At 39.9% G+C, this 21,416-nt stretch overlaps 1 protein-coding gene across 1 annotated transcript; it reads left to right on the top strand.

The window, feature by feature from the left end:
- Window positions 1-10,950: 10,950 nt before the first annotated feature.
- lbh (LBH regulator of WNT signaling pathway) lies at window positions 10,951-21,416 on the top strand. The gene is made up of 3 exons (XM_067480009.1): window positions 10,951-11,173; window positions 16,057-16,159; window positions 19,475-21,416. Exons 1-3 carry the CDS (start codon window positions 11,145-11,147, stop codon window positions 19,685-19,687), a joined length of 345 nt encoding a protein of 114 aa, XP_067336110.1. The 5' UTR covers window positions 10,951-11,144; the 3' UTR covers window positions 19,688-21,416.

Below are 21,416 nucleotides of genomic sequence, written 5' to 3' on the forward strand. Positions count from 1 at the left end.
TTATTAATGGACAAACATTAATATTATTATTAATGTTAATACACTCACAAAGAAACCAACTTTTTATTGTCAACTTATTTAGATCAAAGCTTTTAACTCTAAAACATGGCCTTTCTCACTTGTCACTGTCTAGAATGAAGTGTTACATTATTACAAAATTATTATTATTTGGGTCAATAATGATTTGTTCAAGTGCTAAAATTGCTCTAATTAACGCAATGTGACGCATCGACAGCCCCACAACATATGAGTACGGGGGTCTTGAGTGGCGATTGTTTTATCAGCTGCTGTTTTCAAAGTTAACAATGAACTCTCAAGCTCAACAACACAATATGTGTTGTTCCACAAAAGCGACATTTATGAGATTTGTTTCACCTCTGTCTGAAGCTTTTTTAAACTTTATGTACTCAGGAACTAAGATCGTACTTGTTCTCACTGTCCCTCTTGCCACTGGGACTGTGTGTATGTGTTTTCACTTTTGTCTCTTAACGGTCGTATAGTTGTGAGTGATTTTATGGCTGTTTTGCAGTACTTTGTTTTCACAAAGGAAAATCATATATCAACTCACTCTCCTGTCCATAGAGAGGTCAGAATCCCAGGCAATAGGCAAAAGTTTTATGTGGGGGCACAGGAGCAGCTGACCTAGGGCCCACGTTCACAGAGGAAACCCTTAGGATTACATTCCATATTTTCTAAATCTTTTTACTTTCTAAACACCTATTTAAAACCCTCATTACTGCAGAAATTCTGCTTTCAAAAATAAACGTGTTCAAGCAGAAATGCTTTGTTATAAAGCCATCACAAGTTCTTTTGTTTGTTTTTTCAGTCACTGGTGCTTCATCAATGTGAAACGAAGAAGGATGGAAAACTGGACATTGACGTGTATTTAGTTTGTTGTTTGGAGTTAAGTGATTATTTTATGTCATTCCGCTAAGAAACAGTGGGCTGGGTTTGTAAAGAAAGTATGTGCGTTTCTCCAAAGGAGAGACAGTGATGGAAAAACTTATTAAGTGTAGAAGATTTATGGCTTGAAATTGTTAGTGTAAAGCATAAGACTTTAACATGGCTGCTGTTTGTTAGTATTCATACTTTAGTCCCATAGAGAATAACATTTTGTGTTGTTGCAGAGCACAATATTCAGACCACAGGTGTGTTTTGTCTTGGCAATGTTGTTGCTGCTGTTTGGCAGATTACTGTGTAGATTATTGTCTTGCATGGCCTCTTGTTTCATGGTGGGAAACTATTACTAAAAGCTAAAAAATGCTTGACTGGGTGTGGTGATTCTCATGCATGCGTTTAATGAATATGTCACTCTGGTGTAACTAACAGCAGCATCAGTGGCTGGCAGACTGGTTACATGCAGGTGCATTATGAGGAGCAGTTCTGCACAGATCACACAGATTGTCTTTATATAAAATACTGATGTCAAATGAGAAAAAAAACACAATTCACTACTGAGTAGCCAGAAAACAGCGTTTTTTATTTTATATTATATGGTTTTAGAATAAAATGATATAGTTAATGCCACAAGGTGGCATTAATGCTAAAATTTCAAGTATTTCAAGTTTTTTCAGCTCATTTTAAGTCAAACTACTCCATATGCTCTGTATATGTCTATAATATACACATCCTATACATATGGTGAGGAATATTATAGTGGTTTTATACAGTGCTTTAAGAAATCAGCTTCAGCTAAATAGGTCCATCATAATTCCTTACATAAGTGGGTGTTTCCACAGTGTTATTGATATTATTCAGTGTCGGTGGAAGAAGGCCAACAAGCTTTGCCCTAATACTGCCTTGCCCTTTCCTGGTCCCAGGTCAGCCACAGATTACCCCACCTGGAACTGGATGGGATTTTGTTTCTTGCTCTACACTTCTGCAGGGCAGTTAAAGTTTAGACAGGAAAAATACTATTCTTAAGTGTTTTCTACAGTGATTGTACATTAAATGTGTTTAGAGCACTTGAGTGCACTTTGGAAGCTATAATGTGGAATTTAAAAACAATCCTTGAGGCTCGTCTCTCATCTGAACAGTGCTTTAGGCTTGATGCCACAGTCCAGACTGAAGTCACAATGGGAGACATCACAGAGTCACGGCCTGTAAATGTTAGCTTTAGTTTCTTTTAAATCAACAGTTTACCCATCTCTAATTGGAACATGGCCCCCCTCCCTCTTCTTTTTATCCAAACACACAGACATGCACGCGCACACACATATACACTCACACATGGAGATATAGTCACACAGCCATGCATGCACATACACGTCCAGAGGAATTATGGGAACATCTGGAGGAGCTCATCCAATGCAACAGACAAACGTTTCCTGGAGAGCACCAAAAGAACCATCGGAGAGGCTTCAAACAGTCGGCCACTGCTAACACAAACACACACACGTACACACACACCTCTTGGCCGCAGAGGTAAAGGCCACATCAACTGAGTGGAAGGAACAAAGAGTGCCTCATTGCACTTGATGATATTGCAGTACTTGAGGTTTACTCTCCGCACTCAAGCGCTGTGTTTCTTCTCTGCCATTGTACAGTAACATCTACACATCTTCACAGCCGGCAAACCTGTCTTGTTTCTATAAAACTTAACTGCAAATGCTAATAAATTTAAAAAAAAATGCAATTGCAACCAAATTATATTTTCTAATAACATAATGAAGATATGAAGTTAACTGACTACAACATTGTTAAAATGTGTTATGGTTAGGCTCAGATTTTACAGGTTAGGAAAAGACTATAGTCTGCTAACATAGAAAAACGTTTAACAGTCTCATCACCCACATCGTGTTGATTAGCCTTTAAACAAAACTAACCGCTCTCTAACCTTAAACAAAGTACTTTATGGGATACATATTTCGTGTGTGTCCAGTTTCTCTGAGGACAGTGTAGTCAGACCCATTGCTAGAAATACTGCATAGTTTAATTTAAAATAAATTGACTTTAGTGATTTTTTTGTATCTGTGTGCTCACTTGAATCAGTGTTTTCTTTATGACAGAGTATTTCATTCTGATCCTGACTTTCTATTTTGTCTTTCTCCATCTCTGTTTCTCTGTAAGACACGGCAGAGAAACGGTTTGTCATTATCACCCCCTCTCACCTGAGACTTCACCTCTTGCCTCCTCTCTCATTTTACTTCCTGACACCCCCCTCTCCTGCTGCCCGCTCGGCCCTTTCACCCTTCTTCTCCCCTGCCACCACCCATCCCTTCACACGTTCGCTTCTCCCCTCCTTCCCCCTACTCACCTCCCTACCACCTAGTGAGCACATTTCCTTACTCCCTCCCTGCCAACAAAGGGGGGAAAAAGGTTTTACTCATTAGTGGATGACCCTTGCCCCTAGGCCACATTTTAAGAGGCTCTACTTGACTCCTGACATGGCCATCAGCAATCAAAACATATGCATTCAGTGCATATAGACCTGGAAAAGTAGAGGGAAAGACCAGTGTGTATTGATGTTTGGTTCAATGTGTGTGTGACAGCAGTCTGACAGGAGACAGGCAGGTTCAATAACTACTGCACAGCCTCTGTGGTAGTTCCTCCATCTCCAGGCCGGACCCTGGGGATGGGTAGCCAAAATGGAGATGGATCACTCATTCTCACTCACTCCTCATGTGACCCATTTGCAGGAGCCTCATTAGCTTTATCACCAATGTGTGTGTTTACTTGTTGGGAAAGGTGAAGGGTTTAGGCATAGCGTGTCAGAGTCTACATGTAATGGTGTTGATGCTTTTCTAATTGCTCACAGAAGTTGGATGTGGTAAGCTTGTTTAAGATCTGATGTGTTTGTGTTTCTAATTTTACAGACAGGATGCAAACACACATAAGCGGTTTATCTCACTCTTGGCCTCTTTCCCTTGACCACACACACACAAACACACACCCACACAACATATGCATACACAACTATATGTATATGTATATGTATGTGTATATATATGTGTATGTATATATATATATATATATATATATATATATATATATATATATATATATATATATATATATATATATATATGACAAGATAAATTTATATATTTTGCCACATTAGGATTTTGTAGCAGTTGCATCTATGCAGATAATAGTTGCCAGGGATAGATTTATAAACAAATTATTATGAATAGTACTGTAATAGTACTGTTTAGAATGTCCAAAAAGTTTTATTTTCCATGTATGTATGTATGTGTGTGTATATATATATATATATATATATATATATATATATATATATATATATATATATACACACACACATACACACACAGACATATATATACACACACACACATATATATACGTATATATGTATACGTATATATATATATATGTGTATATATGTGTGTGTGTGTGTGTGTGTGTGTGTGGTGATAATAAAATAATTGATAATAAAATGTTTCATATATATATATATATATATATATATATATATATATATATATATATATATATATAGTTTTTGGGTTTTTTTGTCAAAATGACAGCAACACACTCAGCCTGAAAATGTGAGCTTTCCCCTGGCTCTTTCTGGCCCAGGTCAGTATTTTAATGAGAAAACTGACAGCATATTCCCTGAGGCGAGGTGCTGCCACTGTAGTAATAACCCTTCAGTGCTGACAGATTCATGCACACTTCTCTTTTGATGTGGCTCTCTCCTTTTGCTATGACCTTGGCTCATCTGCTTTCGGAAAGTTTTCTTCCAAGCAAAACCGAGCTTTTCAAAGGACAGCAACCAAGCATTATGATCCCCTTAGCGTGTTTTACTACGTGGTAAAATGACATACCATACCTCTGGATGTTTCTGACACTAATTTAGACATGTCTACTAATATGGCAACAGAAGAACTGTATTGTTGCTGCTGCATTTTCCAATCAGGAGATAATTTAAATATGGTTTATTAAGTCATGATGTTTCGGATCTTATAAATATCAACATATAGCATCGTTTGATTTCATTTGAATTGATTTTCTATTATGTCAAATGGAGTCATCTGACAAGGGTTCATGATAGAAAGGTTCATGTGTTTGACAAAGGTTAGAGTCAATCCTCCTCCCCACCACATATGTGCATTCAGTTCCTTAGTGGGTTGAAGTCAGAATTTTGGTGTGAGGGCTGGAGGTCACGGTCGATGTTAGGCAGCAAGGCTGGATCAGTAAGACAAGGTTGTTAGTAGAACGCCTGTGGGGCCTGTCTTCAACAGTCTGCCACCCAACCCTTGCATTTGGACAGGGCTTATTTCCAGCCTCCGCATGGATGTTCAGCACGAAACCCTGCTGCAATATGTGAGCATTGAGCAGCAACAGCGACATGTGGCCACCAGACTCCTTTGACTTCTTTCTACTTCTTCCTAAACTCCCCCCACCCTCTGCCTTCTTTGCTCCTCCTGCTTGTTCCTCTGAAAACACTGTCTCCCATGGCATGAGCAAACATGTTTAGCCATCTTTCCTGTGAATTATGAATGGCATGACCCTTGATTTACAACTAAAACATCTCAATCACCTCTCAGTGACGGTGAACAGAGAACAAGTTTTTATGCACTTAACTAACCTGGTTAGTGTAAATCTGAATAGATATGCAGCAGATGAGTTGTCTGCTTTGACCTCTACACATCAGACTGACGTTTTTAAAATCACTGTATAACTAGTGACAGACAATGCTTTTTTTGCTCTCTTTGAGTGTGTGTTTGTGTGTGTATGTGTGTGTGTGTGTGTGTGTGTGTGTGTGTGTGCGCAGAGCAACAATTAAAAAACGACAGGCAGACAGACACAACAGAGCTCCTATTCACAGTGTGAACTGTCAGAATTTAAAAAATAGAAAGTGCATTATACTAATGTCTACAGGGCACATTCTCTAAGTTTCAGTTATGGTCTTTTAAAAAGTCGACGCATGTGTCTGTTTGATGATCTCTCTTTCATCCTGTTATTTTAGAAGTCCTCCTACAATTTGTACATTGTACAATTTGTACATTGTACAATTTGTACCTTTCTCTCGTTTTCAGAGGAAGTCAGCCCTTCCAGGGTGCTACTTTTCCTCTCTGCAGCTTTTTAAAAGTAAATCTAAAAGATCTATACTACATGGTAGAGAAATAGAAGTTCACAAGGAGAAATCTATTGGCCTAAATCTGGTTACACGAGAATATACAGAAACCATGAAAAATGAAATGTAATCAGGTCACTTAAGTGCACCTAAACGCATTTAGCGTAACTCACACATAGTGAGTGGAGCAAGCTAATTTTATTATTTATGAAGTGGAAAACAGCTAATCCTTCTTGATAAAGCTACCATCTAGTGTTTAAAGCCATTACGGTTGACAACAAAGCTTGACTGAAGGTAACCACAAATTTAATTTAATGTAGCTGTTAGTTTCTCCTTATGATACAGGCAAATAGAGAAGGCAAGTTGCACAACTCTGGCCTTTCAAGTCTGTCGACTGTTATTCTTTTTCGTCCAACTAGGTGCAAAAATGTTTGCTAGATGATTGCTTTGCAAACATGGCTGTTTATTTATATCTAAAATACCCAACTTACTTAGAGCGCTGTTTTCTTTTTCTTCTGTGACAGAGCCACTTTCCCCCCTGCTGCAGTTTTGGCACAGAGTGAAATGTGTATAATGTTAGCATGTACACATCTGCATATAAGTACCAGTAGGTATTCTGAATTTCTCTGGCACATGCTAAAATCAATACATTCTGAAACAAATGAAATGTTGTTGCACATAAAAGACATAAAATTAAAGAGTTGTTGAGCCGGTCAAAAGGTTGATATTCAAAGCCCATGCACTGACCCAAAATTTATCTCTTTGATGACTCTGAAATATTTAAATGCAGAACTAATGAATAAATATACTGTTATAAAGGCAAATAGAAAAAAAGTTTGCATGTTCTCTGATGATGTGTTTGGTTTGGTCTCTCTCCCATGGACACTGGATGACTGTGTCACACTATTGAGCTTTAACTATAAAACCAGGTAATGACAGGATTATTGTAGGTCCCTGAAGTGCTACTACAGTCAGTGTGTCAAAACAATATATGGGCCCTGACGGTCTAGAAATGAGCAACAACTCTTTTCACCTGCTCTGCTTATTACAGTCTCTAAAACCAACAGACTCCCATGAATGTGTGAGGTCTTTGTCAAGCTCTTCATTTGTCTCCTTCGCTCTGATAGTGGAATACAGTAAATATTTGAGAGTTATTGCTGGGATTGGATTAATCACATGCAGTCTTGAGTTTCTGCAATGCATCTTTTGTTCCCAGAGAAGTCACACAACATTAACAAGCTGTCAAGCTGTGAACTGACAAGGTTTGTCTCAGTGACTTTGTTGGTTTTCCCAACATTCTGAGTGAGTGTGAATATGAATGTCGCTCCGTGTGTGTGTGTGTGTGTTTGTGTGTGAGCACAGACACAGTGACAGTGGAACAGGGTCAGAAAGGAGGGTTAACAGAGCTTGACTAAACCAAGCACTTGTACATAAATTGACATGTGCAATTAGGGAGATGTACACAGTCCCCCTGCTCTGTTTAGGATCTGGAATAGTTTCCTAACAGCTTCAAGATGCCCTGTTTTTGGCTTTGGTTTCAAATCCAAATCGTGTTTGACCTTGTTGAATAATGGTGCTGGTGAAGTTCCCGCTGTACTCTTTGGCTGTAGTCCAGCTTCACACCATACAAACATGGGACAAGCTTTGGCTCCACTGGAACCCGGTGAATGAAATCGGGACTTAAAGTTAAAATCCTAATATTGGATTTTGCAAGATTGTTCATAAACTTTGGTTTCCTGTTTCTAGGGTGTATAATGGTGAAGGAGTAACAGAACAAGCAGAGTTTAGCTGCCCATTCTGGAACCTGTCACTGTGAAATGCTTTGGGCAGCTCTTGCTTTTTTTCCTTCCTCCTTCTGCAATTTATTTCACCTCTTTTTTTTCACTAAGCCAGTACAAAATCCTAATAGCTTTATTAGTGGCTTTCAGCATTTTACCAAGTGAAAAGTGACACACTGGCCGTACAAAATGGCATCGCACAGGTTAAAGACAGCTGCCAACATCTGTATCTGTGGTTAGCTTTTAATTGTGAGGCCCAGCAAGTAAGCAGCATGGTGGAGAGGGGGCTGGCAGGCCACATATTTCAGCCGAGTGTTCACAGAGCAACTTTCCGGCCAGCCATGTGGACTCAATGATTGCGTCAAGGGGTGTGCTGTGCTCCTATGAAATATTAAATCTGCTTGGCCCCTAAGTGCGGACAGACCACCTGCAAGCAAACGTGGCGTGCGGTGAGCCTGGAGATCAGATGTCCCCCAGCAACACACATGCACATGTATGAATGAATAGGGAAAAATATAATTGCCAATGTCCCCACACAGGATAAACCTGCAGGCCTGCACATGCCTACACTAATGGACATAAACACATAAAAAAATCCACTGTGAACATGGAAACACTCTAGCTGATCGCTTATTTTCTGCTTATGTAATATTTATTTGATGAGTTTCTGGTTAAACCTTGCTATATTGTGCAGTTTGAAATTCATCTTAAAAGGATTGGCAAAAGCATGGGACTGCAATGATGATGAACAAGAAATGCTGAATCCCAGAAAAAAAAACATAAGTCTACATTGAAAAGCTGGCAAGAGGACAATGAGGGCTAGACTGATGTCCCCTTCAGGGCCTCGTTCATTTACACATTGTGCGTTTGGTCCTTGGCCTCCCCTCTGATCCACCAAGGCATCCCTCCCTGCCCAGATGTGCAGCTGTTTATGTTGAGTAGCAATACAAGCAGCTGACCTGCACATTTTCAAAGTGAACAAAAGAGGTCGCCACAGGTTTCACACAGGTTCAGTTCAGTTTAATTCATTTCTTACACGAACCGAAGCAAAATAATGCTGCATGTGTTGGTTTCAAAGACCTTTACCAGTAAATTATGTGTCCCTTCAATAATTTATTCTGTGTGTTATGGTGAACATCAGGACTAACTGAGATGATGTAAACAAAACTGGATGAATTTTACATGATGACGATATTTGTTATTGACTCAGTCATGTAAAGATTTCAGTTCTGCTAAAAAAAGGTTGCTGAAAAAAATCAGGATAACAGGAGGATCAATGCAATATGTTAACTAAAGTTACTGTATGTAAAACTATTAGTTTGAGTACAAACAACAGAAACAACGATTTAAGCCAGAATGATCCTCATCCAGCAGCTCCTGGCCATTCCACAGACAATAGTGACATCCTCTGGACATTTTGTGTCAATGACTCTTTCAAAATATGTGGGATTTCCTTCTCTCAGACGTGACCATCTGTTTTTTTTAAGGACGGCAAACTCTGAGGCCACTCACCATCATATCCAAATTAAGTTTACAAGGTTATATTAAAATGTTCTATTCTTCAAGAGTTTTCAAACCATGCATTGTAACAGTAGTTCATGCCACAATGAAAATTTCTTTAATTGAAACGGCAACTTCTTAGTGCTACATCATTCTTATGTTAAAGTTTAATCAAATCGGTATCTAAAGTTTACACTTTCTGAAAGCCCTTCATTGCTAACCCAACTAGGCAGTATACAAGCTGTAGCTATCTAAGGATTACATGTTGCATGTCGGCTTTTCTTATATTTAAGATTGTGAACTTTGTCTTATCAACAAGCCAATTCATAGTAAGTAACAGCAGAGAGAACAGACCAGCAGTCAGCTTCAAACCTTTCTGAGAGAAATAACATTTTGACTCATGACCTCAGTATTTCTAAAGTCCATACTACAGCCTGGGCTTCGTATATTTGATATCAGATGATTCCAAATACTTTTAGGAATGCACAAACTGGCTGCTGCTGGTTAAGGGGGTTTATGTAAACTCGTTGTAAAGCATTTTAAAATCAGATAAACAGAATGCTTATTTCGTCCAAGTTTGCACTGAGCTGGGCATGTGGGCCATCTGCTGTCACCCAAGAGATTTAACAAAGGGCACCATTTGAAAAATGGCAAATCTGCTGAAGCTGTGAGCCGCATTAAAAGTGGTATTTATGTGACAACAAAGACAATATGGTAATACATATATGTGAATATATGTTACTCTTAAGCTTTTTTAGTGAGGTACATGCAGCCTGCAGAGTATCTACTGCCACTTTGCTATTGTGAATGATATCCTTATTCAGTCACAAGGTGGCAGTAAAGCCCTGCTGGCATTTTACCATTTGTCCCTGAAACTGAAGAGCCTCCTATGCACCTGCTTTCTCTGAGCCAAATGTACAGTAGTCTACACTGTGTTCAGGGGAAAAGGCAGCTTGGTATTTTCCTAGGTGTGAAGGTCAATATGGTAGAACTCCTCACCACAACACAGACGTGCTCAAATCAAAACAAATCAAACTCATTACTCTGGGGAAATCATTTTGACATTCATGAAACACTTTGTTTGGAGATTATGTAATGTACAAAAATGGTTTTGTGCACTCTGCCTGTTTGGTGCACAATTTGTCTCATGTTATAAATGAAAAGAGGAAAACACTACTGCAGTACTATCCATTATTACTGAAATATGCAGATATTGACTTCTCCTTGGTATATACTGTATTTGTGAATGAGCCCAGGCAGAGGAGCTCTCTCGCTCTCTCTCCTCCTCCTCCTCCTCCTCCGTCTCCTCCTCTTCTCTCTTCATTTGGATAAATGTCACGAATTACCTAGCGGGCGAATCAGTGTTTTGTCATTCAAGAGGAGGTAAGACTGTCATTTAGTTGCCTTGGAGACTACAAATCAATCACATCATGCAGTAACTTTTTGTTCATTCCCAATGAGAGGGTTCAATTTCTGCTGTCGTCATCGGGGCTTGGGTGGGGCTAAAGCCACCTGCGCTCTGATTGGCTCCTGTTGATAATGAGCCGCCATTGAAGATTTCGGGGCTGTGTAGGGAGGAGGTGTGTCTCTGGCTGCACGAGTACACGCCTCTTGAATAAATACTCACCACAACCGTGGTGCTGAGCAGACGCACCAGTTGATATAGTTGCGATTTGTTCTCTTGTTTTCAGACAGTTACTTTCGGTTTCCGTAAGCGTCCTGCCTTGCATTAAAGGGGGGAGGGGGAAAAAGAAAGAAAAAGTACAGGTTTTTGGTTGTTATTAGATTTTATAATCAGTAGAATTGGCCGCAGGTGTGAATTCATGTCTGTATTTTCCCCGCAGATATACCGGTGAGTACTGGCATTTTTTTCTTTCCACTGTCACCTGTTTATGTGTGAGCTGCAGTGTTTCTCTTGCATTGCGCTTCTTCTTCCCCAGCTGCTTAATAGAAATGACTTAATCAAATATCAGACTGTTCGTGTTTGCTTTGCACCTGACAGGTAAGAAGCATAGAGCTGTGATACGGTTTGTTTTTGCCTGGTGATTTCCCTCAGAATGAGCCACCTTTCTTGCTACACCCCCTCATGTTTCCTTTTTAGATTTTCTGTGGGGTGTTGCCCCTGAAATTGGAAATGTCACCGCACACTGATTGGAAAAAAAGACATTTCTATTTCTCACCTCCTTTTTTTTTCCTTCTCAGAATAAAGGCAAATCTGAGGCAAATGACTGTCAGCCCCCAAGCTCCATAAATGTTTCTGCACGTGCCAATTCGGAATTATCGCACACAGCTTCATTTTAAGCTTATTTCTCTTCCCTTTCTCAGTTTTTCCACACCTTGACGCACAGTCTTATTTTGGAGTCCCCCTAAAAATTTCAGCACTATGAATCACTGTTCAGCCTGTCAGTGCTGCAGGTGCTGCTGAAGGATTGATGCTTTATCTGTTACTGTATCAGTCCCCTAACTCCTTGCTGTTCCTGACACCATGATGGGAGTACATCTGTTTACTTGAGCCTGTCTTTAGTCTCATCTGTCAAATGTTTTCCTGTCCTCACCGAGGAGGATATGTAAGTTTCTTTGAAACATTGTTTTCCGAACACTGTTGAAACTTCAGCAGGCTTTTGGCTGTCTCTACCAGGAAGTTCACAGTCGACCTCTTTACTGTAACCACACTTGTTTTCTTGCTGGTGCTTGCTTACAGTAGTTCTGTGCTACTGTTCTGTAATTTTACTTCTATGAGGGATGTAAAAACAGCTTTAGTGTTACACTGAAAGTGCAGATTTAGTTCTTTTTTTGTTGTTGTTGTTTTGTTTTGTTTTTAAGCAAGAATTAATGTGAACAGGAAGATATTTTTCTTCATTCACCTTTTTTATATTGTCCATGAGAGTGTATACAGAACTTGGAGCAATTTCCAGGACATAAGGTCCATAAGATTTGTCCTCTGACATGTATCACTTCAAAGACCATTAGGCATTGGGCGACTGTGGCGCAGGAAGGTAGAGCAGTTGTGCACCAATCTCACAGTTAAATCCCCGGCTCCTCCGGTCACATGTTGAAGTGTCCTTGAGCAAGAAGCTGAACCCCAATTTAGTTGCTCCTGGTGAGCGTTGGCCAGCTGCATAGCAGCTCCCCCACCGGTGTATGTGTGTGTGATTGTGATTGCGAATGGGTGAATAAGAAGCAGTGCACAACGCTTTGAGTGCCAATAGGTAGAAAAGCGTTATATAAGTGTAGACCATTTACCTTTACCATTGGAGTAAAACTGATGTTACCTGTTGGTATCTGAATACCATTCTGTATTCATTCCAGCTCACTCTTGGGAGTCTTAGTCAGTCCTGCCTCCACCCACATACCTGCAGAGCTGTGTGACTCGGCTGGCTCACTGCTGGCAAGGAACATCAGCAGCTTTGCTCTATTGCCACACAGGCTGAGATTTATGATGGCACAAATGAGAACTATGGGATGTGAGAGGGGGAAATGAAGAGATTGTTTCTGAGATTTGGGCTCCCGTCCACAACACTTTGGGATAAGATGCGCAAGAACTAGCATTGCCTTTACCTGTTGTTGTAGTTTGGAGACAGGTAGAAGAAACTACAGTAACTCTTGTGCATGTCTTAAGATTCAGATACCAATTTTTGAGCTTTGTTTGAACCACTGATTTTTTTATTTTTATTTATTTATGTTTTATTTATTTTTGACTGCCCTAGATGAAGGTGTGACAGATGGCTTTACAGATTATGCCAGGTATCTGTGTTAATCTATGGCTGCTGCTTACAAAGCATAAGCCAGAGCCTGTAGCATAAAGTCAGATATATATGAGGCTGCTAAACACAGTATGTCTACCCCCTCCACTGCACGGCTGCTTCTTGACTGGTCACTAGGTCAGTGGAATGGTCTATTTTTCCATGCCTGGTTATAATTCACAGGGCTAAAACTGAGACTTTGTTCTGTTGTCATAGTAGCATTACATAATGCCCTAGAAAAGGCATCACTAATTAACTTGGTCATTTTTCATTTGAATGACAAATTCATATCCTTAGTTAATTTGCAGAATACTTTCTTAGTTGTAATCTAAAACATGTGAGAACATTGTGAAAATTTGTCAGATTCCACAGTTTGTTTTGCTTAAACAATTCAACGATTAAACAATTTTTTGTTTTTGGTTAAATCTGTGCAAAATTCACAAACAATGTGGTGAAATAAACGCAATCACCAAATAGTTCAAGCATGGAACTCTTAAATTCCTTCCAGCATATTTTGGACACCTTGTACTGTCTGTTGGTACCTGGCTTCCATCTGTGCACTGGTTGTAGAATTAGGAAATTGGCAGGACCAAGTATGCATTGAGGTGACTGGGTCAAGAGTTAAAGAGGTTTTCTTCAATCTGCCACATCCAACTCAGACAACTATTGTAGGCCATTTGCAATAAGAGATGTCTTTTCACTTGACTGCAAAATCAGTCTGACCTGTTTATCTGTATTTTGTTGTGCAATTGAGGCAACTTGCTTTCAGAGATGACTAATATGTCCCTTTTTCCACTGATTGTGGTTCAAAGGCTGTGCTCTGTGGCAATTGTAGGTCATAGATTAAAAGGTTGACTTAAATGTTTTTATTATTATTTTCTTTAAACGTGTCCTCTAGAAATCGCATTCATTCCCATTTGAGACAGGGACACACTATCCAGCCCAGCTTGACACTCAAAGCAGTAATAGATGGGACCTTGTTCTGTTTGTTTTTATCCAGGTTGACTTGTTACTAGCACCCCCCCACTTCCTCCTCATTGTGCCCCTTTATGTTTTATTAGGTCGAAGTTCTGTTATTCTTAGCCGAGCAGGATGTTTATACGATCCTCAAACAGAAATATGACTGGCAAGGACTGAGTGTTTATCTTTCTTTCCCTTTCCTCCCTCTCCCCTCTGCTCAGGTCTTCACTGTCACTGTTCATCCCTCTGTCCCCTCATGCTGTTTATTGCATGCCTGCCTCACCCTCCTGCACTCCACTCAAGGATGAAAAAAGTTAAAGAGCAGCTCAAGCTGACATTATTTTTTCCATGTTAGACCTTGTGTATCCTTTAAGCCTCCTTTGTTTTATTTTTGGATATCCGGCTATTGTTTAGGCCAAGTATGCTGCATCTTCTGACTGATGTAGTAGTGTTTACTTTTCAGTACTTCAGCCAGAAGCTTAATATTCAGTCATAGACCCAACCTACATATTGCTGTGATGCATGGAACAACTACAATTGCAATTACTTCTGCTATCTGGAGACTTGTCATAATTGTCTTTCCCCCAATAAGCATGAATTTGAGTTAATTTAGCTCCTCGATGCTAATTGATGTGTGTGTGTTTTTTGTTTTCTCTTTTTTTTTTAAACTGGCTGAGTGACAAATTTTAAATTGGTGTCAGACTGTTAGTGAGGACATCTTTGCTTGTCCTCACTGCTTCAAAGGGCTGTGCGACTGTTAGTTTGGTTTCTGGAGTTAAGGTTGGAAGTGTCCTCACAACTGTAGAAAGAGAGGTACTGAACATAAGCAACTTCACTGTTAATGCCTTAAAATGCTATAGATGCAATGCTAATTAATTCCTGCATTAGTATCACAGCAATAAGTGTACAATAGATGTTGGTCTGGCACAAACTCCTTGGGTAACAAACCAGATTTATTTACTGCAAGATTCATGTGCCCCTAAACCTAGAGATAGATTCCCTTCTTCATGAAAATTATTATTCTATTGAGTTTTGTATGAGTCACAATGGAGAATATTAAACAAAGCTGCACTTATTTTAGAATTGGGAATTCCACCGACTGTTAATGTTGTAATTGCACTCTCCTTCGTTCCCCTTCCAGAAGAAGCATAGTGCACTAAATACCTACTGTGACTATATGCGAGAGCTAGTTGCGTTCTGTTTTCTTTGTCCTATATGGCCAGTGACCACACAAACCGCAAGCTTGTGGCCACTGACCACAAAGCACCAGGCTTTAAATGGGGAGCATGAGAAGGCTGCTCAATGTCTTGTCTCAAGACAGCATCTATGTCAGTCCTGGGACCTGCTTCAAGTCAAACTATTTTTCTTGCCTTCTTTTTAAAAAAAATTTTTTATAAGCTTTTCTACAACAAAGCTCGATAGTAAATGCACAGAACATGGTTAAACTGGCTTTTACTTTTATCTAAAATGGAATGTTTGGCCAAGCTATCGAACCAAGTGCACTGAGTTGCACCCCTGTCAATACCACAACACGCTTCATGCACACTCTCAAAATGACTGTGTTCTCAGGCTGCTAGTGCACGAGCACATTATACTGCATTTAGAAATGGCCACCTTGTGCAAGCCACATCATGAGTTCTGCAGCTTTGCAGTGCATTTGTTCAGCACTTCAGAGAATAGATGCTTGGTTTGTTGTGGTCAAGTATAAACAACACTGTAGAACATGCGCAGGGAGGTAAAACAACTTTCAAAATCTGTGTGCATGAGAGTGGCTTGATATGATGCTTGCTGATTTTCTATTTGTGTCATGACCTTTAGTTTGTTTGTCTAAACTGTACAAGTGGAATCTTCCCTAGTGTATTTAGTACACAATTAATTGTGATCGCGTTTTTATAATTCCCATGTGAATCCGCATATAAACTTTTTTTTTTTTTTTTTTTTTTTGGGGACGTACCATAATTTCTTTTTGCCTGGTTGTATACAGTGATCATATAATTTTAATCACACAGCTTTTCTTCTTTTAACACTGCAGCCCAGTGTTTGTGCCCAGCCAAGATATGACTGAGGTGATGATCAACAGCACCCCCATGGAGGACATGAGGCTCAGCCCCAGCAAGGATAGGCTTTCCTTCCAGGTAGGACACATGCACACAATCATAAAACTGAAACATTCATTCCAATCCACTACTCAACCCTTTTTATTGCGGCATGGACCATTTTCACCCATCTTTTTCCATTCATTATGAGGAATTGCTCTGATGTCAAATCGACAGGACATTGTTTTTGTTTATGAGTAGAAGCTGTATGAGATGGTGGAAATGACATTTTGTTTATAAACACACAAAAGAAAGCTTTAATATAATAGTTGACTTAGACCTACAGACAAAATGTATGTAGGCAAAATTTATTGCGGCTTGTCACAAAAACAAACACTCTAGTGATAAGTGAAACAATCATCAGGCGGTCTTGACATGATGTTGCCTCTAGCTGTTTGGTTTTGTTTTTTTTCCTTCTGTCCGCTTAAAGGGACCATCTTGTAAACAAAACTACTTAAACGCACAGCTGCTGGCTTGTTTCACTGTTCAATTTTGTTTTGTCACTCTAGATACAAATTTAAGAACTCTCAAACCTCAATCTCATCTTTTATCATAAAGCAATTTAATTTGTCTGGGCCAGGGTTACTGTTCTTTAACCATCCTTGGACAACTTTGTCACCTGCTAAGGCTTTTACAGCCCACAGGGCGAAAATGTCAATTTACCGTGGGGAGAAATAATTTGCCAGACTAGAAATTGTTTGAAAGATGCACACACACATTATGTTTAAACCAATGGAAAAGCCTGTTAATTCCATGCTGTATGGAGACATTGACTCTGAGAGGATGTAGACTGACCCAGAGGGAAAAAAGCTAGCTTCCTCTTTGCACAGTTCACACCCCAGCTGTGAGTCTAAGAGGAGTGGATGATGCAAGAGAGGGGAGGGGGAGGGGGAGGGGGGGGGGGGGGGGGGGGGGGGGCGGAAGAAAAGGAAGGTGCCAATTTGCCACTTATCCACTATTTCCATCCCCACTCTGTATTCCCCTACCTCGGCCATTTGCCCATGGTCCACCCCGTCACCCCACCCTGTCACCCCTTTCTGTATTAGCAAGTGATGTAAACACCAATCACTTCCTCCGTTATGGTTTTCAGGAGATTTGGACACAAATTGCTTCATCCTGAAATTCAAGCCGCACCTACAAAAAGTACTGGAATTAATGTGACCCAGTACTGGAGAAGGATGAGTAAATGGTTACTGAATGATAATCTCAAAGACGAAGTTATGATTCAGTCATAACAAGCACCCTCTTCATAACCCTACCACACACCCAGAAGATCCTAAAATAGCAAACATTATGCCTGGCTGATCTGCCGTTGCTTCCTGCCACTGGAAGTGAACAAGTTATGACATGTGTTAGCTAGGGGTCCAAAGGCAAGGTCACTTCGTGCCTAACTGTCCTTGGTGCTGACGCACAGTGCAGATTTGCGATGAAGGCAAGGAAATGCAGAAACATGCAGACCTAGGACATGACCATAGACATGCTCACGCACATAATTGCACACATAATAACATCTCCTGGCATGGTTCTATATGCAGCTGTTTTTGCAGAATGTAAAAGCCAGTGATTGATGCATGCATGTTTCCAGAACCTGAACAAATTCTCACATTCACAAGACATATTAATAACTTCATGTGTCTTTCCTCCCTTAAAATCTATCTCCTATGGAATTCATGGAGACTTGGACACAGCTGGAGCCCCTCTTCTTGTCTACGTCTCGTTCCTGTCTCATCTAATGCTTTCTTTCCATTCGGCTCTTTGCCCAGACAGCGACATCGCCCCCACCCCATCCACCCTCAGTCCGAAGTCTTGGAGTGAAATATGCAGATCTAAAAATATTCATCCACTTTATCCAAACAACAGCAAAAAATGCTGTTCTTGGCACAGGAGTGGCAGGCTTTTTCCCCTTGGGCCATTTCTCTGGTTCCTGAGAATAGGGAAAGTTGGAGGTTGATGTCCAATCTTGCCAGAACAAGGGAAGCATGTAATCTCTTGTGTCAGAATTTCTCTTATGCGCTTCAGTTTAGATCCAAACATTTGACAGTAGCATGTTACATTTATAAGCAGACAGATCAGTCCAAATTTGCAGAAAAGTCAATAGATTTAATGTATTTTCCTAAACCTTTGTTCTGACTCAATGCCCACAGTATTATAAAGTACATATCACAAAGTGCAGACTTGTAGCATGATGGAGTACCTGTACATAAACAAATCCTAATGCAGTAAACCTTTCACCTTCTGTCTTTTCAAATAACTTGTGATTTGAAGTGCAGTGATTCTTCTCTAATAAATTTCTGCGAACTAGCTACTAGATGAGTCTGTAAGCAGCTATGAGCTGCTTGGCACGGTGCCTTCCAAAGCATTTGGATTAAGCACAGGGGCAGATCTACAAATGTTTTATTGGGGTGGCCAGACTGGGGCACATGCTCAATAGGGTGGCACACTTGGAAAATTAAACTGATTTAAATTAAATATATTTGTATACTAATGTTGTTTATAATGTGTTCAGTGTCAGAATGGTCAAATACCTAACTTAACCACACTTTTTATGGCAAATATTCATAAACTAAATGATAACAAAACAGTGAGGGGTTAAAATCCATCACACCTGGATAATCTGCCAGTTTGCAACTGCTAAAAAATATTGTATTGTGACAAAATTCATAATACCACTTTAACTGCACTTAGTTAAATTTAGTCATTGATTTATTTCAGCTTCCAATTTAGTCACTTCTCCATTTTCTAAAGCGGGCACCCACCACCTTGTCAGTCTGGCAGGGGGTGGCACTGACCACCCCTCTGCCTCTGCTCCTGGTTAAACATGATGTAGCATTAGTCTTACTAAACATGTAGTATTTAGCTGCCTTGAGAACTGCGTCACGTGGTATAGAGCCACCCTTAGCACATTGTCAGACCTTTCAACAAAAACTGAATTTCTTCATCAAGGTACGAGGTATCTATTGTGACACTTGTCAGCCTGCACTAGTAGGCTTCTAATGAACTGTGTGGAAAGCTATTTTGGCTGCTAAAGGAATGTGGGATGGGCAAGATCAGGTATGCCACTGCGATTTTAAGCAACCACTTCCCATCACAGATGTTTAGTCTTCACATCACTTCCCTCATAGTTGTTTAGCCTTGAGGTGCCTGCAATACTTCTACTAGGCTTAAATTCCGCATCAAAGAAACGACCCAATACTTGGCACTGATCCGAAATGTACTTAAATAATTTATTTATTCACGCCAGGGGACATTTATCTCTATCTGCTAGAAACACTACGCTCTGCATTTCAGACAACTTTCTATTAACTCCTGAGGTTGATCAAACATAACCAGTGTGTTACCCTTGTCTGTCTTTAGATTTTCCCCGACCCCTCAGACTTTGACCGCTGCTGTAAGCTCAAAGATCGCCTGCCATCCATCGTGGTTGAGCCAACCGAGGGAGAAGTTGAGAGCGGGGAGCTTCGCTGGCCTCCAGAGGAGTTCCTTGTCAGTGAAGAGGAGGAAGATGATGAGGAACAGAGTAGTGGCAGCGTTCAAAATGGACAGCCAACACAGAATTCTCAGCACTAGAGGCTGTGTTTCAGCACTGATATGCTTTTTCAGTTTCTTTGACCCTTCACACACTGGTTACACATAATTTTAGTGGTCAGAAGACCTAACTGTCAGACTTGCATTTAGCATCTTGTGATACCATCTCATTGCACCTTACACCAAAGCATATCTCCCACCAGAGAAGCAATACACACGCGCACACATGTTCTCAAACAGTGTATCCTTCTGGAGTGCAAAACAACACAAACTGACTATAAAAACACCTTTAACCTACACCTTCTTCCATGCCTACCACCATGTGCATCTCAGCCCAGGACAGATGGCCCTTTGTTCAGCGGCAGCTCAGTGCTCCATGGACAGCCCCTACACTGCATGGGGTTTCACCTGCGCTGTACTTTACACCAAAATGGCTGGCTTCATGACCCCAGAGACTTATACTCCCATACAGAACTACTGTGGTATCCGTGGGGATTATTGTCTACACTGTCTGTACCTGTTAATGTTAATTGTAATTTCCACTGCTGTCCATGGATTTGTTTCTGAGAAGTGAGTATTGTCTTGACTTGTTGTAAAATGGGTGTTTTGTGTAAAATATTATTGGGATTTTTTTCCCCTGTGCAACATTTGTCAGATTTTTGTGATCTCCATGTTCAGCATTTACAACAATGAGGTCACTTGGCAGAAATTGTTTGTGTTTTTTTTTTTTTTTTTTAGAGAAGTGAGCACAAAGTGACAACAGGAAAATCCTGCCATGCCATGGTATCCTAAGCACTTGTGATTAAAAGTATTGTACAAAGGCTTGTTATGCAGTGAGGCCAGTTGTGCTAAGAATCTTTGATCCTGTTGGCAGTGTAAGCCTTGTCATGAATGGCACTTGGATGACAAAGCATACTGTAGATTATAACATTGAACAAAATGTGACACAAGCATCTTATTGCTTTTAAAAAAAAAAAAAAAAAAAAAAAGCTGAAAAAGAATGGAAAACTTTTTTTTTTAATTATTATAATAAAGCAATGTACAGACCTAATAAAGGATATGTAAATACTTGTTCCCAATGAGCCAACCCCTGAGGCCTTGTAGTGAGCTGATTTTGTTTTTACTATTGATTTGACCTAGAAAACTGAGAATTTCTGAGCTGTACACACCTGAACTGAAAGTTGACACTTTCTAGTCTTCCTGCATTTTTTTCTTTAACATCGATACACTTGACACCATGAGTTTTAGGTCTCTGGAAATTGACACTGAAGGACTGGGTTTATGAATGAGGATACAGGATGTACAGTATTAAACTTTTAACCCATAATGGAATTGACTCCGGATTTTCCCCAAGACCTTTTTAATAAGATTTTTAAAAATGTTAGTATTATCTAACATTTCATTTGCCTGTTGCAGTTTAAAAAGTTAGTTTTATTTCTTTTAATTTAGCATACATTGTTGAACAGGTCTTGGGTGCTACAGGGTGGTAATAAATCCACTCTTTGTATACCCAACCTCATACTTTTGTACAAGCATGAATGATCTAATGTATGTCTCTGTTCATTTTTGTATTTTGTCCTTTGTGTGGCATTAGGGCTGTGTACAGAACTTCTTTCTCCTGTCACCTACAGGTTCCACTTTGTTTTTGTAAAGCTCAGGGAGACTAGCCGCCATCTTTCTCTCTTTTTTTTTTTGTGGGTGTGTGTATTTAGACTACTTTTCTCTGTGACCATGACAGAGGCTGTAAATAAACATTTGAATTTGCTATCCA

This window comes from Channa argus, chromosome 16, assembly GCF_033026475.1.
Source record: "Channa argus isolate prfri chromosome 16, Channa argus male v1.0, whole genome shotgun sequence".
Taxonomy (NCBI): domain Eukaryota; kingdom Metazoa; phylum Chordata; class Actinopteri; order Anabantiformes; family Channidae; genus Channa; species Channa argus.